This window comes from Panicum virgatum, chromosome 7N, assembly GCF_016808335.1.
Source record: "Panicum virgatum strain AP13 chromosome 7N, P.virgatum_v5, whole genome shotgun sequence".
Classification (NCBI taxonomy): Eukaryota; Viridiplantae; Streptophyta; class Magnoliopsida; order Poales; family Poaceae; genus Panicum; species Panicum virgatum.
Genome location: NC_053151.1, coordinates 45,498,489 through 45,525,253, shown reverse-complemented (window position 1 = coordinate 45,525,253; position 26,765 = coordinate 45,498,489). Strand labels below are relative to the sequence as shown.

General features: G+C 46.4%; 3 protein-coding genes across 4 annotated transcripts; 1 reads left to right on the top strand and 2 right to left on the bottom strand.

The window, feature by feature from the left end:
* Positions 1 to 1,871: 1,871 nt before the first annotated feature.
* On the top strand, positions 1,872 to 4,034 carry LOC120681592 (probable flavin-containing monooxygenase 1). Its single transcript, XM_039963134.1, has 4 exons — positions 1,872 to 2,403; positions 2,506 to 2,922; positions 2,987 to 3,351; positions 3,430 to 4,034. The coding sequence occupies exons 1-4, from the start codon at positions 1,945 to 1,947 to the stop codon at positions 3,773 to 3,775; spliced, it is 1,587 nt and encodes a 528-aa protein (XP_039819068.1). The 5' UTR covers positions 1,872 to 1,944; the 3' UTR covers positions 3,776 to 4,034.
* Positions 3,958 to 13,698, bottom strand: LOC120681590 (myosin-11-like). 2 transcript variants are annotated; one of them, XM_039963132.1, is made up of 9 exons: positions 13,542 to 13,698; positions 12,409 to 12,505; positions 6,651 to 11,132; positions 6,304 to 6,528; positions 6,057 to 6,215; positions 5,512 to 5,670; positions 5,077 to 5,235; positions 4,695 to 4,841; positions 3,958 to 4,607 (listed from the first exon to the last, which is right to left on the bottom strand). In XM_039963132.1, the coding sequence occupies exons 2-9, from the start codon at positions 12,478 to 12,480 to the stop codon at positions 4,389 to 4,391; spliced, it is 5,622 nt and encodes a 1,873-aa protein (XP_039819066.1). In that variant the 5' UTR covers positions 12,481 to 12,505; positions 13,542 to 13,698; the 3' UTR covers positions 3,958 to 4,388. The 2 variants fall into 2 exon arrangements, with proteins under 2 accessions (XP_039819066.1, XP_039819067.1); XM_039963133.1 differs by having other exon boundaries at positions 3,958 to 4,589.
* A 5,328-nt stretch (positions 13,699 to 19,026) lies between these two features.
* Positions 19,027 to 23,258, bottom strand: LOC120682502 (gamma-aminobutyrate transaminase 1, mitochondrial). Its single transcript, XM_039964456.1, has 18 exons — positions 23,131 to 23,258; positions 22,868 to 22,952; positions 22,647 to 22,719; positions 22,465 to 22,562; positions 22,262 to 22,354; positions 21,740 to 21,813; positions 21,547 to 21,585; positions 21,344 to 21,432; positions 21,166 to 21,242; positions 21,003 to 21,077; positions 20,689 to 20,736; positions 20,538 to 20,621; positions 20,373 to 20,460; positions 20,197 to 20,275; positions 20,008 to 20,098; positions 19,837 to 19,915; positions 19,560 to 19,675; positions 19,027 to 19,480 (listed from the first exon to the last, which is right to left on the bottom strand). The coding sequence occupies exons 2-18, from the start codon at positions 22,934 to 22,936 to the stop codon at positions 19,406 to 19,408; spliced, it is 1,347 nt and encodes a 448-aa protein (XP_039820390.1). The 5' UTR covers positions 22,937 to 22,952; positions 23,131 to 23,258; the 3' UTR covers positions 19,027 to 19,405.
* Between the last annotated feature and the right edge of the window lie 3,507 nt (positions 23,259 to 26,765).

Below are 26,765 nucleotides of genomic sequence, written 5' to 3'. Positions count from 1 at the left end.
TTTTACAATCTTGACTACATAATTATATTACTAGTAGGTCAAATAGATTAATATCACAATTAGCCCAAGAGATATACCAGCACTAATTTCTAAACATTGAGTACATAAATCACGAAGTCATAGCGGTAGCGATGGCATCACGAAATGCATTCATATCGACATCATCTCCAGTAAATTCAAGAAAACTATTGGATTCTCTGAAACCATTCCTGTAAATTCACAAATCAATACTGCTGCTAATCTGAGTAGCAACCTTCTCTAGGGAAGAATTAACCTATAGCAACCTCACCCACCACGAACACGGAGAATCAATCATCCCAACCAAAAACAAAAAAAAAATCCTCCGGACGCCACGGCGGCTGCGGCTGCGGAAGGTGCGAGGAAAATTCTTGGTTTGCGCCTCCGTTGGGGCCGAGCCGCGCCGCTCCCCTGCTGCCGGGTCGATGCGCCCGAGCGCCGCCGCGCCGTCAGAGGCCGCAACCTCAATGCGGCGTGAGGCGGCTGCAACGGCCGGCGATTTACGGCGGCGCGGCCGAAGGCCGCATACCGGCGCGGTTGAGGGCGGCGGCGGCGCGGGTGTCGCCGTCTGCAGCCGCAGTCATAGGGCGGCGCGGGTGTCGGCGGCGTGGAACGGCAGCTGCCAGAGGCGGACGGCGGCGCGGGTGTCGGGCGGCGTCCGGCGGCCCAAGAGGCGAGCGGGTCCGGAGCGCGCAGTGAGCGCCGGAGCGGCGTCGGCGGGTGGGCGAGCAGGGGCGCCGCGCGGAGAGGACAAGGTCGGGGGAGGGCAGGATGGGTCTCGCTTTTGAGAAAAGCGGCGTCGGAGACGCGTACGAGAAAATCGAGGCTCACGTTGTTTCGCCGATTGTAAGCTAAGCGGCATTTCAAATAAGCCAGAAATAATCGAAGCGTTTGAGTGGGATTTTGGCTTATTCCCATCCATAAGCGGCTTATAATCGTATCCAAACAGGGCCATCATCAGGTGCATGATTTTTTTACATTCTTTCAGTCAGCGATCGAGCTGCACGTTTTGGACCTGCGTATGCTCCTTCACATGCACGCTCTCTCTGTTACGCGAATCTAGGCCCTGATTGGCTCACGTCCTACGATGCCTGCAAATAGCGGCATACGCGCCGCCTCGGCACTTGCGACCACTGCCGGTTGCTACATTTCAACATGAATTATCTACGTCATTTTCATATTTTCAAATTTATATGTTCAAAAAATATATTTTCAAATTTAGCCTAAAAAAATTTATTTATAATAAAAGTTTTTTTTTGAGCGGTAACCGGGAGAGGATCCCCACCAATATATTGCAGGAGCCTTTTGGAGGCTCATTAAATCATGAGGATTCAGCAATTTTACATGGGAGTGAAAAAACAAAGTTTAAATTTTTTTATTTAAAGCAAAATGAAAATGACTTTATTTTCAGATATGAGGGAGTACCCGATTCAAGGTTTCGGGTACTTGTAGAGTAGGAAGAGTGTTTTTTAGTTCTTTTAAGCGTAATAAAATCTACTTTTTTTTTCTTAAATCAAACTATCTCAAGTTTGAGCAATCAATTTCTAAAGAAGAGTATCAGAACACCACATAGATAGATATGCCGTGAAAATATTTTTCATGTTCAATATAATGATAATTATTTGTTATCATAAGGATACGGTACTTTTTCATATATAAACTTAGTCCAAACGGAAAGTGGTTTCACTTAGGAAAATGTTAAAAGAGAATATTTCGTGGAGCGGAGAGAGTAGTTAGTTAATAAAACTTTTAGCTCAGAACTTATTATTCCATAATATTCAAATCTTTGATTATCCAAGGGAGCAGTAGGTGGGATGCGGCTTGTGACACTTTCATATTCTACGTTCACCCATCGTCTTGTCTTTGCGGGGACAAAAAAAAAAGAAGAAACGAAAGCTGTAGCGCACCTGTGGATCAAGTCAAGCAATGGACCCGACGACGAAGCGCGTGGCCATCGTCGGCGCCGGCATCAGCGGCCTGGCGACGTGCAAGCACGCGCTCGCCAAGGGCTTCCGGCCGGTGGTGTTCGAGGCCGACGAGGGCCACGGCGGCGCGTGGAGGCACACGCTGGCCTCCACGCGGCTGCAGACGCCGGCGCCCAGCTACCGGTTCTCGGACTTCCCCTGGCCGCCGGGTGCGTCCACCGCCGAAGAGTTGTTCCCGCGCCACGACCAGGTGGTGGCCTACCTCGACGCCTACGCGCGCCGCTTCGGCGTCCTGGAGTGCGTCCGGTTCGGCAGCACGGTGCTCCGCGCCGAGTACGCCGGGGCGCCGGAGGAGCAGGTCGCCGCGTGGGAGCGGTGGGCGGGCAACGGCGAGGCCTTCGGCGACGGCACCGGCGAGTGGCTGCTCACCGTGCAGCACCGTGGATCGGAGGCTACGCAGGTCAGTACTAAGCATCAGGCAATGCAGCTACTCTAATTTGCAGAGCATTGTAGTTTCAAGTCAAAATCGATTACAACGACACTGCATTTTTTTTTGGTGCAGATGTACAGGTTTGACTTCCTGATACTGTGCCTCGGCAAGTTCAGCGGAGTGGCGAACACTCCGGCGTTCCCGCCGAACCGAGGCCCCGAGGTGTTCCGGGGGCAGGTGCTCCACTCCATGGACTACTCGCGCATGGCCGCCGCTGCCGCCGCCGAGCTGATCAGAGGCAAGCGCGTCGCCGTGGTGGGCTCCGGCAAGTCGGCCTACGACACGGTCGCGGAGTGCGCCGACGTGAACGGCGCCAGGTTCCCGTGCACCATGGTCTGCCGGAGCCCGGTGTGGATGGTGAACGGCGGCTTCGTGTGGGGCGTCAGCATCGGGCACCTCTTCCTGAACCGGCTGGCCGAGCTGATGGTGCCTCACAAGCCCGGCGAGGGGCTCGCGCTGACCCTCCTCGCCATGATGCTCTCTCCTCTGGTGCGTTCGTGCTCCCGATCCTTCGACACCTACTAGAACGCCGCTAATCGGATTCCTTTTGCAGAGATGGGTGATCTCCAAGCTGACCGAGGCCTACTTCAAGGCGCGCATCCCGATGCGGGAGCACGGGATGGTGCCGGACTGGAGCTTCGCGTGGACCGTCTCGGCGTGCCGCCTCGGCGTCCTGCCGGACAGGTTCTACGACAGGGTGGCGGAGGGCAGCGTCGCGATCAGGAGGGCCAGGTCCGTGAGCTTCTGCGCGGACGGGCTGGTGCTGGGCGAGGACGACGCCGGGGAGCGCGTCGAGGCGGACGTCGTCGTGCTCGCCACCGGCTTCCGCGGCGCCGACAAGCTGAGGGGGATCTTCGCCTCGCCGAGGTTCAGGGAGATGGTGGCGGGCGGTCCGGACAACCCGGCTCCTCTCTACAGGTCAGGACACGTCGCTCATTTACTCTCGCCGTCGATGATCCTCGAGTCCGCCGCCGACAGATTCTCCGATCCGTGCAGGCAGTGCGTGCACCCGCGGATCCCGCAGATGGCGGTCATCGGCTACTCGAACAACTCGTCGACCATGTTCGCCTGCGAGATGATGGCCAAGTGGGTGGCGCACCTCCTCGACGGCGCCTTCCGGCTGCCCGGCGTCGCGCGGATGGAGAGGAGCGTGGCGGAGTGGGGCGAGTACGTCAAGAGGCACGCCTTCGTCGACGGCGAGGGCCCGTGCATCAGCGCCGCCAATACCTGGTACAACGACGAGCTCTGCCGGGACATGGGCTACAATCCTCGGAGGAAGAAGGGCATCCTTGCCGAGTGGCTGCAACCCTACGGGCCGGCTGACTATGCCGGCATTCTCTGAAGTATACTCCAACCATTGCATATTTGAATTTTGAATGCATAGTTGATTCATTCCAAGAACTTGAATCGTCAGCAACTTCATGTAATTTCAAGAAACATTATGATGACGTTATAAATGTTACATTTCTCGCTCAAGCAATTCAATTGGACATTCGTACATCAAAAAGCATCGGAGTGGTTGAATTTGTACATGACAACAGAACTTGAACTCTCCATGTATATGAGCACAGTAGCAAAGGCTTCAAGGTTTGAATCCCTGGACTTCTGATCTTTACAGAGAAGAAATGTACATGAAAACTTGCTGACGGCAAACCAGTTGCACGCAGTTGGCCTTTTGCATGCAAAGGGTTGGAATGAACAAAAATCAAATTCCAACCCCCGTTACCAGAAAATGAAAATTAAAGCAAAACTCAACAGGAGAAAATAGAAAGACTTTCAAGATCTCCGACTTCTCCCTAAAAGTCGTCGATCCATCCCCATCAAGGCCACCAATTCTTTCAAACTTCTGCTGACTAAGCCCTTTCAGCTACACATTAATAACCTGAGTTTCACTGAAAGCAATATTGACAGTGGATTTTCCCATGGCCATCAACAGACTTTTCACAAACGGAGCACTAGTACCGCTTTCCAAGAAACACGCCGATGAGTACCGACAGCAGTGCAACTCCCAGGATGAACTTGAAGGCCATGATCCCAGAAGGTTCTTGCACTTCTTTCTGGCTTGGGTTTGGCGAGGTCGTGTCAGCAGCTGAAGATCTGTCGTGTTGTTTGCTTGAAATTGTTGATGAATCCATGGTGAATTCCCGGGATCTCAACTGGACAGCATCCTTTGCCTGCAAACAGATCAAGTGATTAGTTGCTAATAATAAATGATCAGAGATAAGGTAACCAATATATTTCATCAGCATGTCTCTGCTTACCTGTTCCTCAGATTTAGAGTAAGCTACCTTCAGCTTCTGTTCAAGGTCCTGCACCTTCTTCTCCAATTCAACACTCTTGCTTGCTTTTTGTGTCAATTTGTTGAACTCTGTGGTGACCTCAGCAAGTTTATCCCTCTCTTCTGTGACCTGGAAAGCTCAGACGATTCAATGAAAGAGCAAAAAGTTGTGACCTAGCTAATGCATCATGCTATCTTAGCAGGTTAGTAAATTCCAACAGAAAAAGGAACGTCCTGTATTAGCCAGAACCTAGAAGTATGGGTGCCGCAAAAGTAAGCTCCATCATGCTATTATAATATTTGCTGACCTTACGTATGATGATGGTCCCTTTACAATTAAATAATGCTGCAAGGATAATGTTTACCTTCTGCTTGTAGTGTGCATCAACTGATTGTAGTTTCTGTGTAAGAGCTTCGATCTGGTTCTCCAAGTCGTTGGCATACTGACGCTGAGCTTCCAGCTCGTCCAGTGAATGACTTTTATCTGCTTCCAATTGAACCGCCCTTAAAGAAACTTGTTCTTCCTGTCAAAAGAAAAATTATCCACTTATAAAAAGTCCACCAATATCATAAATACTAGAGTATCCAAGTAAAACATCATGTAATAGAGTGCACTAGATTTTAGTATTGTGATTTAGTTGCCACAAAAAACATGTCTATTTTTTGTCAGAATCTATAGCCATAACAGACTTAAGACTCAGGTACAGGAGGCTTAAAAAGCTGAAGCGCCATAATGCCCTCTATCGGAGCCAACAGGTGAATTAGCACATAGCATAAAATGAAAACTCAGAGAAACCCACCTTTTGGTTGTTATGGATCTCAGCTTCTTGGAGCTGTTGTTTAAGAGCTGATACTTGCAGTTCAAGCTCCGCAGCACGCTGCTGCTCAGCTTCCAGTTGATCCTCTGAATATTTCCTATATGCATCCCACTTTATCTCTCTCACCGAAGCTTGTTCTTCCTGCAAAAACAAAGATTTTTCATGTCAAGATTGGCTCGGACAATTTTGGAAAAGAGATATGTCAGCGTTTAAATATTATTGGCCCCTTGAGTCGACAACTTCGGTCATATCAGGACAGTTGAGCACACCGCGGTACAAAGAGGAGGGTACCCCTTTGTTCCAATTTTAGATTTAAGTGAGACAGGTTTACGGTTTAGCTTTTCAAAAAAGAAGAAGACAGGTTTACGGTTTCTCAGCTGAAAGATAAAGAAGCAAACCCAAGGCACATAAGTTATGTCTGTAAACAAGTAGGAAGCAATATATTTGGCAACCCCTAAGTTACTTAGCAATAAGGCTTGAAAATAAGAGCATCATTTTGGAATTTGTTTTTAGTAACACCAGTTTACCTGATTTGCTATGGTACGGTAGGCACCATCCAGTTCCTTTCTTATTTCCAGCAACTGTTGTTCCAACTCATCTTTCTCATGCTGTAAGTTTGCATGTTCCTGCATCTTGGCTGTTAGTGCTTCATCCTTTTCAGTTGTTTCCACCTGCATGGTCTTTATCTGAAAATGTTGTATACATTATACATATGAGACAGCATTTCCAGGTCAAAACCCCAAATAGTCGAGAGAGATGAACAGTGACACATACCTCCTCCATGTACTTTATCTCAGATAATGTAATCTGTCGCTCCAGTTTTGATATGTGCAACTCTTTTTCTGACTTGTCCACATTCATTTTGTCCTCCAACTTGGCTATTGCTTCCTCGAGCTCTTTCTTTGTAGTTTCATATTTGTCATTTAATATCTGCTTCTCTTCGAGTGTACTTTGGTATTTGCTCTTCAGTTCATCATGCTCTTCCATGGTAGAAGATACCTGAAAATTGTCCTACTTTAGCTAATGGAAAAATAATCTATTTTCTAATGCTATGTAATGGTACAGGAACATATATTGAAGCTACAAAATTAAGCAGAAATAACAATTAAGCATTCAATTACCTGGATTTCTAATTCTGCTTTGCGCTCAATCATTCCATCTAGCGTTTTACGAAGTGAATGAATCTCTTCAGATGCCCCCTCCTTTTCTGCTACTGCAGCAGCAAGTGCAAGTTGTAATTCATTCAACTTGTTCTGATGCACTTCCAACTCCACATTCAAACTACTATTTGCTTGAGCCAAGCTTTCCTTCTCTGTAAGGAAATGCTCAACCTTGCTTTGTGTCTCCTCAAGCTGTTCCTCCAGGATCTTTATCTTCTGTGAAGCTTCATCAAATTTGACTTTGTGATTTTCTTCAGCGGCAGCAGCTTCAGTTGCCTGCTCTTCATAGTATCCCAACTCAATTTCAAGGGCATCCAGCTTCTTACTCAATTCTTTAACTTCACCTTCTTTCTCTGTTATCGTCTCAAGAGCTTCACGGAGCTGAGCTTCAGTTTCTTCATTCTTTGATTCAGCTGCAGAATGGAGCTCCAAGCTCCGTGTGTGCACCTCTGTCAGGTGTGAGATTGTCCTCTCATGAACAGTTAGCTTATCTGCAGCTTCTTCCTTCTCAGCATGAGTAGAGTTAAATCGTTCCTGTAGCTCATCGAACATGGCTATCCTGGCATCCACTTCCTCTTTTAATGTCTTGTTCGTAATAGCCAGCTTTTCATTCTCAGTTTCGAGTAAAGCCAGCTTCTCCGTCAAGTCTGTAACTTCATCTTCCTTTTGTGCTACCTTTTCAAGAACTTCACGCAGTTGGCTCTCAATTTCTGCATTCTTTGATTCAGCTACAGATCGGAGCTCCAAGACTCTTGAATGCTCTTCTGTCAAATGTTCTATTTTTCTCTCATGAACTGCCAACTTCTCTGCAATTTCTGCTTTCTCAGAATTTATAGAACTACACTTCTCCTGCAGCTCATCAACCATCCCCAGCTTAGCATTGATCTCCTGTTTTAAGGCTTCATTTACATGTGTCAAACTTTCGATCTCAGACTCGAGGGCAACCAGTTTTTCGTTCAAGTTTTTCACCTCAGTCTCTTTCATCTCTGCTGCCTCGAGAGCTTCACGCAATTGAGCTTCGATTTCTGCATTCCTCGATTCAGCTGCAGATTGGAGCTCTATACCTCTACTGTGCACCTCAGTCAAATGTTCTACTGTCTTTTCATGCTCAGCTAGCTTAGCAGCAACTTCTTCCTTTTCAGCCCGAGTAGAATTAAGCTGTTCTTGAACTTCATGAAGCATTGACAGCTTAGCATCAAGTTCCTCTTTCAGGGCCTGATTTGTTCCACTAAGCATTGTAAGCTCAGCTAACGCCTGCTCCGCCTTTGACTCAGCATCAGAGACCTTGGTCTTGAGTTCCTCAATGGTGGCCTCATGGGTTGAAATCTCCGATTCAAAGGCTTCGAGCTCCACCTTCATAGATTCCACCTCTTCAGTGGCTGCAGTTGCTCTTGATTGATAAGATGCTGCTTGTTCCTCAGCCAACTTTAGCTTTTCAGACAGTTGTTGGCACTCTGTGTCCTTCTGAGCTAAGTTGTCTGCTGATTGTTGGAGCTTCATCTCTGCATCTTCAAGTAAAGACTGATACAGAGTTTCCAAGTCTATTTTCTTTGAAGTGGCATGTTCCAGTGCCCTCCCTTTGTGCTCCAGCTGCTCTTCTGCAGATTTAAGCTTCTCAAGCACTGAGCTTTCTCTAATACCCATAGACCGCAGTTCATTTTCCACCTCTTCCATTTTACCACGGGCAGATTCTAATTCACCCTGTAAAGTTTGGGCCTGCTTCTCGGCTTCCAAATGCTTTATGGTTGCTTTCTTTGCTAGTTCTTCAAACTTCTCCTTTTCTTCATTAACTTGAGCCAACCTCTCTGACAACTCAGCCTCTGTTTGCTTTGCTTGTGCTAATGAAGTCTCGAGGTTAGTTGATTTCTCCTTGTATGCTTCAAGCTCCCCAGAAAGCTCATCAATCTTCACATGACAATGACTGCATTCTATTGTAGCAGCTTTAAGGTCTTGCTCAAGATCTATGCCCGTCTTCTCAGCAGATGCTAACTTTGACTCTAACTCACTAAGCTGCAGCTTCAGGTTCTGTTCCGAAGCAGTTAATTCCTGAATTTGAGTTTCAAGCTCTGAAACCCTTTGCATTGCGGATTCGGCAGCTGTTTTCGATGCAGAGTGCAGGTCATTAAGAGATTTTAGATTTAGCTCAAGTTCTTCTTTGTGTAATTGTGCTTCCGAGAGAAGTGATCTTGTTTTGCTATGATCATCACTGGCCTCGTTTAGCTGGGACTCCAGTTGACTGTACATGTCATTCTTAGTGGAGAGCTGCAGGTTCAGATAAGCAATGGTGTTTTCATGGTGTTCTTTTTCTTCTCTCAACTTCACCAGCTCTTGTTGTAGATCCAGCACCTTTGATTCTTGGCTCTGCAAACTCTCTTCAAATGATTGCTTTTCCTTCAAATCTGCTTGAAGTTTAGCTTCATACTCTGCTATTAGTTCTTCAATTTTCTTCTTTTCTTCAGTTATTTGGCTCAGTGACTCCATAAGCTCCTTCTCTTTCTTGCTAGCTTCTTCCACCACAGCTTCAAGACTAGCTGCTTTTGTCTGATAAGCTTCCAGATCATCGGAAAGTTGTGAAGCCTTGCTTCTGTATTGCTCGAGTTCTATATCAACCCCCTTGAGCTTTTCATATGTGCTGTTCAGCTCCTGCTCCAACTCCTGGGTCCTGGAGTATGCACCTTCAGCATCAGTCTTTGATGTGTGAAGCAAATCTTCCAGATCAAGGCTCCTTTGCCGAACTGAATGAGCTTGTTCTTGATGCTCTGAGCATTTATCGGTCAGCTCCTTGACTTGCTGTTCAAGTAGCTGATTTTTAGATAATGAGGAATCAAGGGACGATTCTAACTCATTGATTTTTTCTTTGTATCCCTCTACACTGGCCACTGCTTCTTCAAGCTGCATTCCTTTTTCTGCTGATACAGCCACTTCTTTTTGAATACGCTCTTTCATCAACTCTATTTCTTCACTTGATGCAACTAATTTATTTTCAATCTCACTGAGTTGTTTCTCAAGGTCTGAAGCTTTCTTCTTAGCAGCTTCCGCACTTGCATCAGCTTCTTTTAGCTGTGACTTGAGTGCCTCTTCAGCTGCATGCGTTGCCTGGATTTGAGCTTCAAGCTCAAGAATCTTCTGGTTTGCATTTTCTGCAAACACTTTGGACTCACCATGCTGCTCACTGAGAGAGTTCAGATTCAGCTCCAATTCTTCTTTTTGTGACAGTGTTTCTGAGAGGGCCAACTGTGCTTCAGCGAGCTTATCTTCAGCCTGATGCAGCGTTGAGTCTTTTTCAGAAAGTTTTGAGTTAAGATCAACAAGAGACCCTTGGATAGTATTGTTTTCATCCTTCAATTTGTCGAGCTGAGTCTGCAAGATGACTATCTGCTCATTTTGCTTCTCTAGTGCAGCTTCACTTGTCTGTTTGTCTTTTGCCTGCTCATCAAGTTTTGTCTCCAATTCCTGCAAACTCAAAAGCTTTGCTTGTAGCTCTTCATGAGCTGTAGTAAGTTCATTCTCTAATTTGATAGTCTTCTCTTTAAGAGACTCTTCAGAAGAACAACGGAGATTTAACTCTTCAGTTAGTTTACTGATGTCAGCATCCTGAGAGGCAAGTTTCTGTTCCAAATCAGCCACTTGTGACTTTGACAGCTCTAGTGCCTCTTGTATCACCTTGAGTTCTGAGATTGTGCTTCTCAGTGATTCTTCTATTTGCTGATGGTCTGTGGCCTTATCTTGATGTCCCTTTACCTCCTCCTGAAGACTGCTAATTTGTTTTTCCATTTCCTTCATATTCGATTGTGCCTGTTCCAGAATCTTATCAAGTTCTGAGGCCCTCTTTGCTTCCTGTGCAGCATGCAAGCTTCTTTCATCCTTCAGCTCTTCAAGTTTGCGGAGCTTATCTGCTGATGAATCTAATTCAGCTTCAATTTCTTGAATCCTCTTTTTCGAGCTTTGGAGCTCAGAATCCAGCTCCTTCAGGGAGTTTGTTGCTTCAGCCAGCTCCTTATCTTTCATAGCCAGAGAGCTTTGAGCTTCTTGTAGAGAACTGTCGTGCAGGCTCTGCTTATTTTCTGCTTCTGTCAAGTCCTTAACTAGTTTGTCTTTTTCAGATTCAAGCTCTTCAATACGCCTTGTCAGCTCGCCCAATTGTTCTGTTTGTTGGTTCAACATGGAGGAGTCTAGATGTCTCGTGTTTGCTGCAACTGATTGTTCTTCATGGGTTGTCATTTTTTCTTCTTGTGTATCACTTTCCTTTTTAACAGGAGATGTATCAACCTTTGTACTTGGAGCTGCCGTTTCTTCCTCCGTTTTTGTTGAACCAAAATTTTCCTTCACATCTATCAGCTCAAACCCATCAGATCCCGTTCCATCATCTTCATCATTGTGTGCTTCCTTCACTTGCAGATTGGCATTACCATTCAGTAGATTTTCTTTTTCATCAACTTGTGCCTGTGAATGTGGCATTGTCAAAATTCAGTGATCTGTTTGGAGCTTCAGTTTTCAAAGAAAAAAGAATACCAGAAATTGGACACTAACTTTCGAGAAAATTTCAATAGTAACAGTGGGCCAAGTTCCACTATTCTCAACCCAGAGTTTTAGCTTTGCTTGGTGGTGTATTTGGTAATAACACCCCCCCCCCCTCTCCCGTGTTTCTATAACCTTATTAAGCAACGGGTGCAACTATTTACAGCCTGAAACTGAAAATGCATTTGATTTTTCTAATATAACCTCACCAAACCAATCATGAAAACTGCAATGCAATGTTCAATACACAGTGCAGTCAGATTTTGGATTATGTATGTACAGAATCAAATGTAACAAGGATACCAGATAGGTGAAGATCAGAGCAAGAAACCTAACATGACAAACACCCCATATGGAAAGAAATGAGCTCAGCGAGAACTTTTTTTGGCGCCCCAAGGAAATGTGTCGACACTATTGGAAACTAAATTTTAGGGAAAAGTCCGGTTTACACCCTCCAACTATCGCAAAAGTCTGATTTTCAACCTTCAACTACGAAACCGGACAACATAGGCCATCCAACTATCAAAACCAGGCAAATTTGGCCCCTGGAGTGGTTTTGAAGGTGGTTTTCTATTTTGTGAGAATTAAAAATATTCAATTTTACACTAAAAAATTTATAAGTAATTCATTTTAAGTTAAAAAATTATGAAATGGGTATCAAATCTATTGTCACATGACTTGTGAGCTATTCAAATCTAATTTTTTTATGTTCATAATATTTGGCTACTTGTAGTTATGCCTATTATTTTTAATAACTAAGATTCAAATGGAGCAACAATAGATAGGTTACATTTTTAGAAAAAATTTGGTACTAGTTTCATATTTTTCTGATTTAAAGTGAATTAGTTTTGATTTTTTAAATCTAATTAGATTTATTTGATTTTTTTTAGAAAATGCAAAACCACCTTCAAAACCACTCCAAGGGCCAAATTTACCTGGTTTTGACAGTTGGATGGCCTATGTTGTCCGGTTTCGTAGTTAAAGGTTGAAAATCAGACTTTTGTGATAGTTCGAGGGTGAAAATTGGACTTTTCCCTAAATTTTACTCATCAATTAGATGTGGTAAACACACTATTACAACGGACTTACGAACATCAATAAAACATCATAGCAAACCAACAACAATACTTTTGTTGCTCAATGGGCATTAATAGCGGACAGAATGATCTGACCAACGGTCACCAGGGATATGTTTCCTTACCGGCGTCTTATCAGGCACCTTAAGATCAGTCGTCTCGGGAGCACTAACATCTGGCCCCTGTTCGGCTTCCATATTGCACTACTTTAGCTGCCCGTCCCTGCAGATCACAGAAAGAATCACTAGCATCATCAATCCCTGAATCGAATCATAGATAAAACAAGCAAGGCTAAACTGAAAGCAGACACTCGAAAGTTCAACGGCATTAAAAAATGGGCTTCTTTTACAGACTGGATGATGAAGAATACAGGGGGAAAGGTAGCGCTAGAATCCAATGTCTACAGTAAAGTAAGAACATTCTGGTACCAAGAAAGAATTAGCGGACTCCTTCGTCCACCAAAACCTTACCAACTGCACGGAAGTCGATCCGATATCAATTGAATCGCAATCATGCAAAGGAGCCCACGGAACAAGTGGAAAAGATCGCATGCATATGGCATCGAATAACACAAGATGCGCAAAAGGAAATATCGAAAGTTGGAACTGATCTGAGCTCACCAACTCTTGAAGAACAAGATTGTAGCTGCTAAACGCAAGGACCGAAAGCAACACACAACTCAGCAACCCGCCAGGAAAAAAAACAAAGCCAAAAGACAAAGATGACAGCCCGCGCTCACCAACCTCCCCACGATCGCTGGCGGCCTACCCCGATCGGAGACATGCCATCTGTAGCGCCTGCAAAGTCAAAAGGAGCGATGCGATCCGAGCGAGCAGACCACCACCGGGTCCGCACAAAGAAATCCGCCGCCCGCGGTCGCCGCCGCCACCCCCGCCGGACGGAAGATCGCCGATCGGAACAGCAGAAAAGGGAACAAGCAGGGGAGCAAGAGGCAAGCGAAGAGAAGAAGAGCAACCGTAGCAGCAGCTTTCCTGCTCCGGAAGCACGAACCGGAGAAGGCAAAGAACACCCACAAGCTGCCATGGCGGCTCCAAAACCAGACCAAATCAGATCAAAATGGCAGCAACCGCAAGCATCGCCAGCACTTCCGAACTAAATCACCGGGCCCGTTGGTGGACAATCGCAAACAGGGACGAACCGGGCTAAAAAAGAAATGAACGGAAAAGGATCGAAAATATCGAACCTTTCTGAAACAGGTAAACAGACTTTCTAATCAGAAGAACCGGAAGGTCGTCACCTTGGGTTGGAAGAGGTCCCGGCGGGGTGCGATTCTCGTTGCTTCTCCGCTTTGCTTCCCCTCCCCTCGTCGGCTGCAAGCAAGCAGCCGATCGAAAACCAGAACCAACCCCACCCCTAGAAATCGAGAGGGAGGAATCTTTTTATTTTTGTGTGGGGGTTTTTTCTTCGTGGGAGGGTTTATATGCAGGTGGTGCGCGGTGTATGCGGCTGGATACGTGCCGCTGAGCTGGCCGCGTCCGGCAGGTGGGGCCCGCCTGCAGGCCAGCGCGGCTGCTGGGCTCACCGCGCCCGTGCGCTCACCGCCCTCAACAGTCAACAGCCGCTGCAGGTGGGGTTCTTGTAGTTGGGGGGCCGCATGTAAGCGGGTGAGGAACGTCCGGCGGCGTGGTCAAATACCGATTTACTCCTGGGCGCGACAGGCTGCGGATGTTGGGGGCGGGGCGGCGGCAGTAATCCCCGAGGACTTTTGCAGCGACAACCCCCTGACGGCCTGACGTAGTATATCGAAACTATTTTACGTGGTTGATGAATTTTATTTTGGTAGTAGTAGTAATATTCTGGGGGCAATATTTGAGGTGACGTGGATTCATTCAACACAGATTTGGCATTGCAAGCTTTAAAAAAAAAAGATTTAGCATTGCAAGAATTTCATCCAACGCATATGTAGAATGGGAGTGGTGATCGATTGGCTGGATTGGGATGGATTTCTTTCTCCCCTTTTGGACCTGCTTGGTTGCCTTGCCGGCCACAGCCAGAGCGCCACAACTGTTGCTAGAAAATGCACTAGCTGCCGCATAAAAAAAAGTTATGGTGCTGCCTCATTCTAGGAACCGGCTAAACAGCCGCGTCAGTTTCCCTGGCGCCGTGGCTGGTTGTGGCCTTGTGGGTCCAGCAATTTTCTTTTTCACAAAAAGTTGTGGCCTTGTGGGTCCAGCAATTTTCTTTTTCACAAAAATGGGTCCACCAAATTTGAAATGATGTAAACAAAAAAAGGAATAAGTCCATTTTACCCCCGAACTTGTCAACGGATCCGGATTACCCCCCTCAGCTACGAACCAGGAATGGAAGGTCCCTTAACTGCTCAAACCGGACAAATTACCCCCGTCTGGTTTTGTTGGTGGTTTTCACTGACGTGGCAGGTGGGCCCCACCTGTCATCCTCTCCTCTCTCTCCACCTCTCCTCCCCTGCCTCCATCCCTGCAGCGCCGCCGCCCTTCCTCCGCCATCGCCTCCCTCCCTCCCTCCGCCACGGTGCGCCACCGCCGCCCGCTCGTGCCTCCCTCTCTCCCTCCGCCCCGCCGCTGCCTGCCCGTGCGCCGTTGAGCCGCTCCGCTCCACCGCGTCGTGCTGCGCTCCGCTGCTGCCTGGTGGCGCGCCTTGCTCTACTCCGCCCCGCCACGCCTCGCTGAGCCGCTCCGCCGCGCACGGGGGGGAGTAGAGCGGGCGGGGCCAGGAGAGCTCGCACACGGCGTGGTCCAAGGTGTGACAAGGCTCACCCCAGCAGAGGACGGCGAGGAACGGTGGCGGAGGGGCGGCGCGACGAGGAGACGCAGCGGCGGACGGCGAGCTCCGCCGGGAAGGGTCCTGCAGGATGGGAAAGCGGCGATTGAGCGCAGGAACCGGTAGGGGAGAGGGAAAAGGAGCTCCCCGCGTGAGGAATCGGCGAGGGGCTCACCGGAGAGGATGAATCGACGGCGGCCGGCGGCGGCAATGGAGGTGGTGGCGGCGGGAATGGAGGAGATGGGAGGAACGGCGGTCGGGCGCGGCGCCCTGGCAGGCCGCAGCCACGCTGGCTTGGCCAGCGGCCGCCGGCGTGGCGGCGCCGCCCTGCTGTCCAACGGAGGGCGAGCAGGCAGGGGAGAAGTGCGGCGGCGCTGCAGGGATGGAGGCAGGGGATGAGAGGATGACAGGTGGGGCCCACCTGCCACGTCAGCGAAAACCACCAACAAAACCAGCCAGAGGGGTAATTTGTCCGGTTTGAATAGTTGATGGACCTTTCATTCCTGGTTTCGTAGTTGAGGGGGGTATTCCGGATTCGTTGACAAGTTCGGGGTAGGGGGGTAAAATGGACCTTATTCCAACAAAAAATACTCGGGCACTCAAAATGACAAAGAAAATTTGTTCCCATCCCACACCAAGTCGTTTTCGCGCATCCCACTTAATGAACACCTTTCCCTTTTGGAGGACGCATTCTCATTCGATATTAATTGTGTTAATTATATTTCGAGGTTGATCACGCTTTGCTTGCGAGAAAATGATGCGTCGATAATGCACGCCCAAAAGTTGCTTCCATCGTGCACGTCTTTAGCTAAGAGTTTGGATTACCTTGCAAGCCTACCACTCTGTTCATCCGCAAACAAGGAAACTCAATCATTTCAGGTGTGCCCTCACTGCCTCCATCAGCATTATCATCAATGCTCCTATCTATCTCTAACCCCAAAATTTCAGTGACCATAACCAATTATTCAGAAATCATTGGATGAATCGATATGTGGCTAAAATGATACGCATGGGCCTTCTGGTATAGGCGAATTCGCATAAGAATTTGTCTCATGCTATCAAAGGCTTTACCTCCATGCTGACGTGTTTATACAAAAAGAGTAAAAAAATGATTTTTTTTTAATCTAAGATAAGAAGAGTAGTAATGTTAGATTTTCTGACTTGGTCTGCCAAGACAGGACCACTTCAACAGACAATAAAAAGTTAACACTAGCCAATAATCACATCTCGTCAGGCTATTTGCGGATAACCTTCGAGTCCTACATCAAGCAATATAATATAAAAAATCCACCGCAAAAAACTTTATCAAATACAAGTTATTTTTCTATATATATTATCCGGCTAGGATGGCAGGCACGGCTGGCCACCGCAAAGTTTTAAAGAGAGCTTTTGCAAGGTTGGCAGGAGAGGAAATAGTGGTCTGCGTGGCCGGTACAGACCAGTTTAAGCTCAGCCACAAGCTCCATGATGCCGTTGGCTTTTTGCGTCTCGTCGGGCCCACGGCGCAGTGGGCGGCGGGGGATAATCCGCCGGCCACAGCCACACCCCCACCCTGTCACTGCCTGCAAGTACTTGACTCTAGCTGCTCAGCTCAAGAACATCAGCGAGCAAATGGAGAGAGCTAGTTAGTTTTAAAAACATCAGCGAGCAAATGGAGAAGCTTAGTTTAGTTTTATTTTTGCGTTGTCTGAAAGGCTTCTTTATTATAGATTCTTCTTGTATTGCTTGGGCAGTTTCTTCAGACCTTTGTTTCTAGCTCACACCATACTTCCATATCTCACAGCATCCTTTTTTTTCACAATTTGTAATTCTTTTTAGCAGATAAAGCAAATTCAGTAATTTTTTGAGCTCTTTACAATGATTGTAAAGTATCAATGGGTACTTTCGGGTACTTTTACGTTGAACTTTTTTCTAGCCGTTGATCTATGGAAAGTATTTATAAAAATTAATATTCAGTCTCAATTTTTTGGTATTTGGTCCCACATTTTGGGAAGCTGGATTTTATTAATATTTCTACCTCAACCACCGTAGGGATTTATCAGATAGACAGCTTTAATTTTTTTCAACCATCCTAAAATTTTAGGGAAGCTAGGGTTCGAATGGTGAAAGGAATGTCCCAAGACATTAAACTACGTACTACAGTTGGCAGACGGTGTAGCACATGTGCATTAGTACTTGCTTTGCTGCTCACAGAATCCCTGCTACTGTTGTCCTCTTGCAATCTTAGGGTCTCTAGATACTGAAACTCTTGCAACACCACTTGTCCTGCCCATTCGACACTGTGCTGTGGCAACCCCGGATCTTGCTGGTCAAAAAAATGGTCTGAATCCCACGCAGATTTGGCGAATTCCTGAAGGCATGTGTGTAAAGCTGCGGCCGCAGGTGACCCGGTCCATGTGGACAAGCAGTTCAGATGTCCTGAAGCATCCGATGCGGCATCATTGCGCGCTGATTAGTGATTACTGCCCGTAAGCACACTTTCTCACTGGCCAAGTCACCACGCTTTGTCCCCAATGAAGTGTCAAATGCTAGTCAAGCACACATCCAGCCAGGTTGGCCCTTTTTCTGTCCGGGTGGTTTGAAACTCTGAAACCGCCTCTTTTGTCTCGCCCAATTGCCCAAAACTCGTTCAAAATTTCAGTCGTACCATTCAAATCACGTAAGCTGAACTTGACAAAATCCAAAAGCAGCCGGCCGGTAGCTGACTAGCTCGATGCCGGTCCCCCGTTATGGTGTACAAACTGTCAAACTCCTTCCTTTTTTCAAACTGTGAATCCGTCAGCCACTAGTCTAGGTTTTGGACTGAAAATTCTTCAACCGCCCCCCTGCGCTTTTCCTCTTCCTTTCATCATCATCTCCTCTCTAAAAGTCCTACTCCTACCAACAATTTGGACTCGGATTTCGGAAGCTTTGGTGCCTCACAGAAGCCTCTTCGAGCAGGATTTGAACTATGTCACGTGAAATTCCTCGAATATTTGGGCCGTCGAGCATAGTGTGCCGCTGACTCGCTGGTGAGAAGAAGAGTACCGGCTGGCCTGTTCCTTCAGGTTTCAGGTACCCGGCTGGTCCTTAAAAGTTAAAACCGCAGCAGGCCCGGCCGCACCGAAAGGCGGCGAGCCTAGTAACCGTCAAGCAAATCGGATCGGCCCTTTCGCGCAACGCTGACGTGGACGACACCTCTTTCTCAGGGCCCACGGCCACCGCCCAGTGGGCTTTCCAGCTGGGACGCGGACCCCGCCATGTGTACTTTTTTTTGTTGAGGGCGCCCCGCCATGTGTACTTGCCTGGCCCGGCGAGCACGTCTTCGCGCCCGAATGAATGACGCCTGGGCCCAGCCCGCCAGTGGAACAGAGCGCCCGTGCACAGCGCGGAACAGTTCCCCCGCCAAGGGGCAAGGGCACCAAGACGCCAAGGCCCCTGCTCGCTGCCCGTGCCGTGCCTGATGATTCGCTGACGTCATGAGCGTGCTGCTAGGTGACTGGATCCCACAACAGGCAGGTCGTCGTGCGTGGGGGCCACTGAAATATGGGCCCACTTGAAAGGGTGCCGAAAGCAACACTTGACTGGCTAGCGGCTTACCGGTTCAGGATTCGAGCAATGAGTCTATTGTTGGTGGAATAGCCCAACTCATGAGATTAATAGGTCTCATGTAACGGTCCAATGATCTATTTGTAAATATTATACCCATCAGGGGGCCGGGGTTAAATTTCCGCCCCCTCCCCTCCTATATATATATATATATATATATATATATATATATATATATATAAGAGGCTCAAAGGGTCAGAGCGGGACTCTCTCTCCCTCATGATGAGCATTCTCTCTCTTGAGTGACTCTGGTTTTGGGTACCTTCGGTGTCTTTCTTCCTCACTCTCTCTGCTGCTTGGCGGAGTCTTCTCCCCAACACCTATGACTGGATTTCTCGACACTTTTCAGCATAATTGAGTTAGTATATCAAAATTATAGCACAAAATTGCAGACATGGTTTAAACTGCACCCCTTTAATTTTATTTGTAACCACCTTTTTTTCATTACAAGGTATGTATTGGAGTTTTTTTTGAAAATGTATCGGAATATTCTACCAATAAGGATTATGAAATGCATTATCTTCAGGAATAACAGGGCAGCACACTTTTGAGATATTTGTTCTCATCAATAAGGTTTAAAAACATCTATGTCCTTCATATTACTGGTCACCGTTGCTAAGTGATAGAGCAGCTGCTACCTTGCACAGTTGTTACCCATCAAAGAACAGTGCCCGTTGCAGCATTATTGCCATCTCCCAGCCCCAAACTTATTCTTCTGTACATCCGCTGTGTTCGTCGCTGCCTGACGTTTATCGTCGTTGTCGTCGTGCTTGGCTAACTCCTCTTGGATTTCAGCTCCGCCACCCTCGCCTCCGTGGCCTTAAGGGCTTCCCCGTAGATGCTCACCAGCTGAAAGCAAAGCAATCAGTGTTACCAGGATACTCGAGACTTGAGAGGGCAATGGTGACACTGGAACCACTGATCTTACCTCGTCGACTTCCCCAGGTGTCATGATCAGTGTCGGCGACATCATGATAGCGTCGCCGGCAACCCTCACCAGCATGCCGCGCTTCTGGCACTCCTGCCCAAAGATCGCACCAACGCCTGAAAAAAGTATCAACCGACAATACACACACTTTAGTTCCCGGCAGATTCAGGTTACGCTTTGGTTCCAAGATGGTGACTTCTCTAGGTACCTTGGAACAGGATTAGTAAGGGCTAACTCAAATAAATTTCACTGAGTAGTAGCTGCTACATCTACTTACCCCATTCAGCAGGGAATACATCAGTTGGGGACTTGTTATTGGTGAATTCAGTTCCCATTATCATCCCTAAGCCACGTATCTGCGGTGCAGGAGCACTGTAGTCATGTATTTGAACAAGAAGAGCCTCTAGCCTCTGGGTAGGTTTGGCAATTCAGAAATAGAGATACACACCTCCCCGATAATTGGACTGTCTGCAAATGCCCTAATTCCATCCTGAAACTTTGGAGCAATCTGCCTGACATGGCCCGGAATATCCCTTTCGCTGATGCCATTTTTGCAATGCGTTCATCAGGAACAAGAGATATATAACTCAAATAGGTGTTGGAACACTGTATCATGTTACAAAAAGGTCAAGCATACCGATAAATTTTCAGAGCTTCTATGGCCACAGCACAGGCAACTGGATGGCCCGAGTATGTAAAGCCATGAGCAAATGAACCTGCGACAAAAGGAAACACGTCACCTTCCAGGAAAACTCACCACATGCCAATGCAGAAACATTATAATTGAGCTCACATAAATCAGCATCAACTTACCAAGCTTATTGCTCTGGGAATGAATCACATCTGATATCTCTGGGCTAACGAGAGTTGCTCCGATGGGTACATAGGCATTTGAAAGAGCCTGTTAAAATGGAATTGGCATGACTCATTCTACATTATAAGCACTATTCACGAATACAGTGGTGCTGAACAATTCACCTTAGCTAGTGAAACAAGATCCGGTTTGATGTTATAATAATCAGATCCAAACATGGTTCCCAATCTTCCAAATGCAGTGATGACCTAGAATGAATTGACAGTCAACACATGCATTGGGACATTGTTTGATTTCATAGAAAGTGTTAAATACCTCATCTGCTATGAAAAGAATGTCATACTTCTTGACCACTGCTTGAATCTGTTGTTAGAAAACAAAATGACATACAATAAGCAATCAGAAAAAGAATTGAAGTCATTGACGTAGTCCTTTGCTAATACGCCAGCTCTAGTAGTTCATGAACAACACTATTTTTCAGGAACCACTACGATGAAATGAAGGGCCCTCAAAAGAAATGAAATGAAGGAAGAAAAAGGGAAGAGGCAAAGAGAGACAGGTCAACAAAGCAACTATACTTTGAGAGTTCAGTTTGCTGATAGGAGACATCAGGATTCATAGTAGATAACCTTGTCAAAATAGGTCTTTGGAGGAGGGATGACACCACCAGCACCCATCACAGGTTCAGCAATGAAAGCAGCAATCTGATAAATCAAAGGTAACACATAAGGAATGTAGTAAGCTTTGGAACTATTAACAGCATACAAACGAGGTTGGTCATAAGAACTTTACTGTTTCTGGTCCTTCTTTGAGAATAAGATTCTCTAAATTTGTGGCAAGTCTAGTAGCAAATTCTTCTTCTGTCTCACCTGTTCCCCACCAAATAATTTATTAGCAAAACATGCTGGGCTGAATTCATACAGCAGCTTTGTTTCTGAAATTCATCTAGCAGAACTTTAAATCACATTACCAGGTAGATGATAACGCCAGTAGTGAGGGCAGTCAGTGTGCAGAACAAAAGGTGCTGGCAGATCAAACTTCTGGTGCAGGGCAGGAAGACTGAAGATAGAGTGGCATTTAGAGAACTATTAAAGATCCATATATGAGAGCTTTTAGACATGTTTTAAACATGTATGCAGACAAACTGGCTTATTTTTGTAGGACAGTACTCACCCAGTTAAGCTCGCTGATATCAATGTAGACCCATGGTATCTGCAACAAGTGTAAAAAGCAGTAAAAATGGAATCCCAAAAGCTTCCAGATTTTCATAGAACTGAACAACTTGTTGTTTTTCTTAAAAAAAAAAATCTGCAATGGGCATTTATGTTTTGTCAAGAACATAAGTTGATAATTGTACAAAGCTTACGCTTTTGTCCGTGCAATAAATTTCTTCTTGTTTGGCCTCCCCAATGCATTGTTATAATACCATACCAGTTTGACCTGCAAAATAAAAGTGTCAGCCCATGTGAGAAACAAAATCATGTGTACATCAGAGAGAAGAAAAAAACACATTTAAATACTAGAATAAAAAACCTCAAGCATTTGCCAGTGAGCTAGATATATTGCATAGAATACTTGGGGCACAATGGCCATATATCAAAAACCATGATTAATGAACCAACAACCATTTACTAGTAATGGGAGGGCACAGGCATATTTACTTTTGAAAGCTGGCAGACATATTTCTTTTGCAATGTGTAAATACCACAATTCCCTCTAGTTAATAAGTTTAATTACTTAATGATGAGAGGCTGATGCAACAGTCACTATTTAAGCAGTTTCAGTTATTTGAAGTGAAAATGAAGAACAGTAACGGCAAGACCATTGATGACATGAAATGTTTGAACTGTAAATTGCAGAAAATGGTAGGTGCCATTGATAGTCACACCTGAGAGTCATTTGCTTCTGAACCACTATTTGTGAAGAACACTTTTCCCATTTCCCGTGCAGTGAACATGCTAAGAATCTCCTGCGCAAGATCCTGAAAGCAGTAGCAAAGCTCCAATCATCAGTTGGATGGTGATTTTCAAAGCCACACTGATTTCAAACACGACAAAGCTACTATTTGATGAATGATCCAAGAAAATGTACCAATGAAGGTCTGGTTGTGCGGTTCCAAAAGGAATGATAGAAGGGTAACTTGTTTAATTGATCAGTTGCTGCTTTGACTAATCGAGGCTCGCTACCACCTGAACGTAATAGAAGCAGATCTGACATTACTAAAGGTGCAGAAATAAATGGCGTCTCATTGTCACCGAATCGTGTGCCCATACCTAAAGCTGTACACCATAGTCCTGCAAGAGAATCTAGGTACTTATTTCCATTTATGTCATAAACATAGGAACCCTGTATATAAAAGCAACATGTTAGACTGAGGAATGTAGTCCACCAATGTGAGAAAAAGCTTGTATATAGAATATTCAGCATTCTAAGCTTTCAATACTGCATTTCAAGGGATGTAAATCAAAATAATGCCAAAGCTCAGAGTCACAACCTCAGATCTCTCGATAATCAGTGGATGCAAGTCATTGCTCTGCCAGCCAGCTGTAAAGGGTGCCAACATGCCATGCCCCTTAAATCTGGACAGATGACTTTGCAAGTCAGCAACAGGCAATAATAATTTACATAGTAACCCAATTCTGCATTAGTCAGTAACAGGCAATAATTTACATAGTAACCCAACTCTGCATACAACACTATGCATGTAATAGAATACAACTGTGAAGAGATTCCAGCAAAGAGAAACGAATGGCGTACCCATTTTCTTCAGTTGAGTCAGATTGGGCAGATGACGCTGAACTAAAATGTCTGATTGATGTATCCGACAAACATTCTGCTTGCCCTTGCAAAGTTGCTGTGCTGGTTACATACTTCACCAAGCTGCTTGCCTGTAAATTGGCAGGAAAGAGGAACACATGAGCTGTGACGATGGCAAACCTTGGCAGGTGTCTGAAGTCTGAACGACAAAGGTCGAATATTCATGCCATAGTACCTGTAGCCACTACATGTTCAGCATTGAACAAAAAGCATCACACTTTGTACATGAAAGTCAAATGCAAGAAAGGTAATCAACTTTGCATCACATAGCAGATACACTAGGAACGAAAAAGTTAATGTAACGAACCATACAGTACAATCACTTGTAAGCAAAATAATATGAGAAAATTGGGAAATTTAAGGGGAGCAAAAACATACTTCGAAACATTGCTTTCCTCTCTCTCTTTTTTTCGCCCGAAAATTGCAAAAAAGCTGGGTATTTTTCCCCTCAGCAGTCAGGCCACAGTTTCAAAACTAGGAGTTCGTAAAGTATAATCCGATGAGTCAACTGCTACCCTCCATGCAGTTGCGAAATCTAAATAGAAACTGTATACTATGTGTAATTTGTCGTATCTTTTACGATACTGCACCTCCAAGTACTCCAGGTAGTCCACCAGGCGTACACGAGAGGGAACTCGCCCAGAAGAGCTTTTAATGAAAAAAAGCATAATTACCCAATTCTACCTAAACAGAATCCCCACTTTCCTGAAGCGGCGAACTCCAAGATTCCGATCAAAAATACCGTCTCCTTCCCAACTCAGGCGAAGAGAAGGCGGCTCCAGCTGCCTCATCTCAGGCGTAGAGAGAGAGAGAGAGAGAGAGAGAGAGAGAGAGAGAGAGAGAGAGAGAGAGAGAGAGAGAGAGAGAGAGAGAGAGAGAATCGTCACTGGGCGGAGGCATTTGATCGGAGCAGGCGCCGCGCGATCACCATCTTCCCCCGAGACGGAGACGAACGGCGGCCTTACGAGTTGTTGGAACCAGGAAAGGAACAGCGCGAGAAGCGAGGGGTTACGGCCAAGCGAGGAGGTGGGAGGCCAAGCGAGGAGGAGGGCGCACTTCGCGGAGGAAGACGTGTCCTATTTTGTCTATGGAATCTCCTTCCCCTGCTCCACTGCCCACTCTCGTCACGGCAACTCAGACGACGACGGAGGGAGGAGGGGAGGGTGGAAAATTGGAAAAATTGTGCGGTGAAACAGCCGGACTCTCGGTATATGGACAGAGGAAGGAAAGGACGATGAGAAGTTATATTCCTACCTCGGTTGTTTGCGAGTTTTTACCAAAATTATAGATTAGCTCGGAGTATAAATACGAGGAAGCATTTTATTGCAAACCTCCGTATTAGAAGAATAGGGAGTAATCATCTCTCATACATGTCTTCTACTTAACTTTGTACTGGTGCTTGTTGTGAGAGGTGACAGAGGCAGAGGATTCAACTGTTGTCGACGTGTACGTCCACAACACTGAAGCCGCCAACACCAACATCATCGGCACGCGCTGCCTTCAACATCATCGTCATCAAGCAGGCAGGTCTACGATCATGCCTAGTATGCCCGTCCTACGCGGTATGTATCTGCTGATAACTCTCGTACGTGAGGGGTCTCAACACAATTCAAGAAGGTAAGTGGTGCGAGACCTGGCACAGGATACAAAAGCAAGTATTGTGTGTTTGCAAAAAACGAAGATGCAGACAATTGATAGAGCTGTCATATTAGAAAGCTTGGGACAGCGGTTTGCTGGGCAGTTCGCCTTCTTACCGGCAACAGGAACCAGGGGTGGAGCTTTGCTAGCGGTGGATGAGAACTACTATGGATTGTGCAAACTGATATCAGAGTCCATTCAGTATCAGCACAAATTGAAACAACAATGGGTGTAGGGAACTGGTGGCTAACTGTAGTCTATGGGCCACAAGAAGACCATGAGAAATTGCAATTCCTGCAAGAGCTTAAAAGCATCAGAAACTGCATACCAGAGAAATGGTTGGTCATCGGAGATTTTAACCTGATACTGCAGGCGCAAGACAAGAGCAACACCAACCTGAATAGGCGAATGATGGGTGCTTTCAGAAGTGTGTTGGATGAGCTAGAGATGAGATCAGTTTGCAAGGGAGGCGCTTCACCTGGTCGAATGACACACGCAGACCCGCATCGATCGCGCATTTTGCACTACTGAATGGGACCTTATGATGCAGAGCTGCTCTCTGCAAGCGCTTTCATCGCTAGTTTCTGATCACTGCCCTGCTACTTGTTGGCAACACAGATGCAAAAAAGTACAGCGGCTTCCGATTTGAGATTTTCTGGCCGAAGGTCCAAGGGTACCAAGAGGTAGTCCAACCCTGGGAACGTGGGGCACAACAGTAAACCCGTTCCTCAGGCTACACATCAAGCTGCAGCGCACCGGAGCAAAATGAGACAGTGGTCCAAATCGAAGTTTGGGAATGTTAAGCTGCTGCTCTGTGCAGCAAAGCAACTGATAGGCATACTGGATGTAGTGCAGGAGTTCAGGCAGCTCTCCATGCTTGAAGTACGACGTGATCTTAAAGCACGTTTCTTGGGGTTAACTGCAGTTGAAAAGATCAAGAGCCAAGAAGCAATCTAGGATCAGAGGAATAAAAGCAGCAGATGCACAGACAAAATTTTCTTCATGCAAATCAACGGTCGGAAAAGGAAGAACTACATCAAACACCTGCTAACTGAAGATGGGCAAGTGCACACACATACAGGAGCAGCACATTTTTGACCACTTCAGCAAGCAGTTCGGGCCACCTGAGGCAAGAGTTCACTTTAGACTGGGACAGACTCGGTTTGCCCAGCCATGATCTTAGCGCCCTGGAAGATGATTTCACACCGAGCAGGAGGTGCATGCAGTGATCAAGGAGATTGCGGCTGACAAGGCACCCGGCCCGATGGGTACATAGGAGCGTTCTACAAGGAGAGCTGGCAGCTAATAAAAGATGATCTGCTGGCAGCCATCAACTACTTTTACAACCAGCACGAGTAGCATTTCAAGACAGTAAACAGCACATCTAATCTTGATCCCAAAGAAAGTGATGCCCGGAAGATAGGGGAATACCGGCCAATAAACCTCCCCACAGTGTTGCTAAGATTGTCTCTAAGCTCCTGGCCACAAGGTTGGCGCCGTTCCTACAGCATCTGATATCAAAGCGCAAAGTGCCTTCATCAAAAAGCGGAGCATACATGATAACTTCGTATACACACAGAATCTGGTCCAATGCTTGGACAGGCAAAAGATACCAGCACTCTTTCTCAAATTAGACATTTCTAAGGCGTTTGATAGTGTCAGATGGGACTATGATGGAGGTCTAGGAGAAAATGGGGTTCGGTTGTAAAATGGAGAAGCTGAGTAACCACACTGATATCAACAGCCTCAAACGGTCCTACTGAATGGTGGTAGGCGGAAGTGGTTCAAGCTAAGGTGGTCTGCGCCACAGGGGATCCGTTGTCACCAATGCTTTTCATCTTGGCCATGGAAACCGCTGCAGTGCCTGCTAAATGCGTTGCGCAGGAGGGAGCACTAACACAAAAAAGCACAAGGTCGGCAAGACTCAGAATAAGTCT

Coding starts and splice junctions, on each gene's coding strand:
- LOC120681592 (XM_039963134.1), top strand. CDS start 1,945: ATGGACCCGACGACGAAGCGCGTGGCCATCGTCGGCGCCGGCATCAGC. Junction 2,404..2,505: donor GTGGATCGGAGGCTACGCAG/GTCAGTACTAAG, acceptor TTTTTGGTGCAG/ATGTACAGGTTTGACTTCCT. Junction 3,352..3,429: donor AACCCGGCTCCTCTCTACAG/GTCAGGACACGT, acceptor CGATCCGTGCAG/GCAGTGCGTGCACCCGCGGA.
- LOC120681590 (XM_039963132.1), bottom strand. CDS start 12,480: ATGGAAGCCGAACAGGGGCCAGATGTTAGTGCTCCCGAGACGACTGAT. Junction 11,133..12,408: donor AGGTGCCTGATAAGACGCCG/GTAAGGAAACAT, acceptor CCACATTCACAG/GCACAAGTTGATGAAAAAGA. Junction 4,842..5,076: donor ATGCACACTACAAGCAGAAG/GTAAACATTATC, acceptor TGAGCTTTCCAG/GTCACAGAAGAGAGGGATAA.
- LOC120682502 (XM_039964456.1), bottom strand. CDS start 22,936: ATGTTGGCACCCTTTACAGCTGGCTGGCAGAGCAATGACTTGCATCCA. Junction 21,586..21,739: donor TTTATTGCACGGACAAAAGC/GTAAGCTTTGTA, acceptor CACTTGTTGCAG/ATACCATGGGTCTACATTGA. Junction 20,737..21,002: donor CAAAGACCTATTTTGACAAG/GTTATCTACTAT, acceptor TTCTAACAACAG/ATTCAAGCAGTGGTCAAGAA.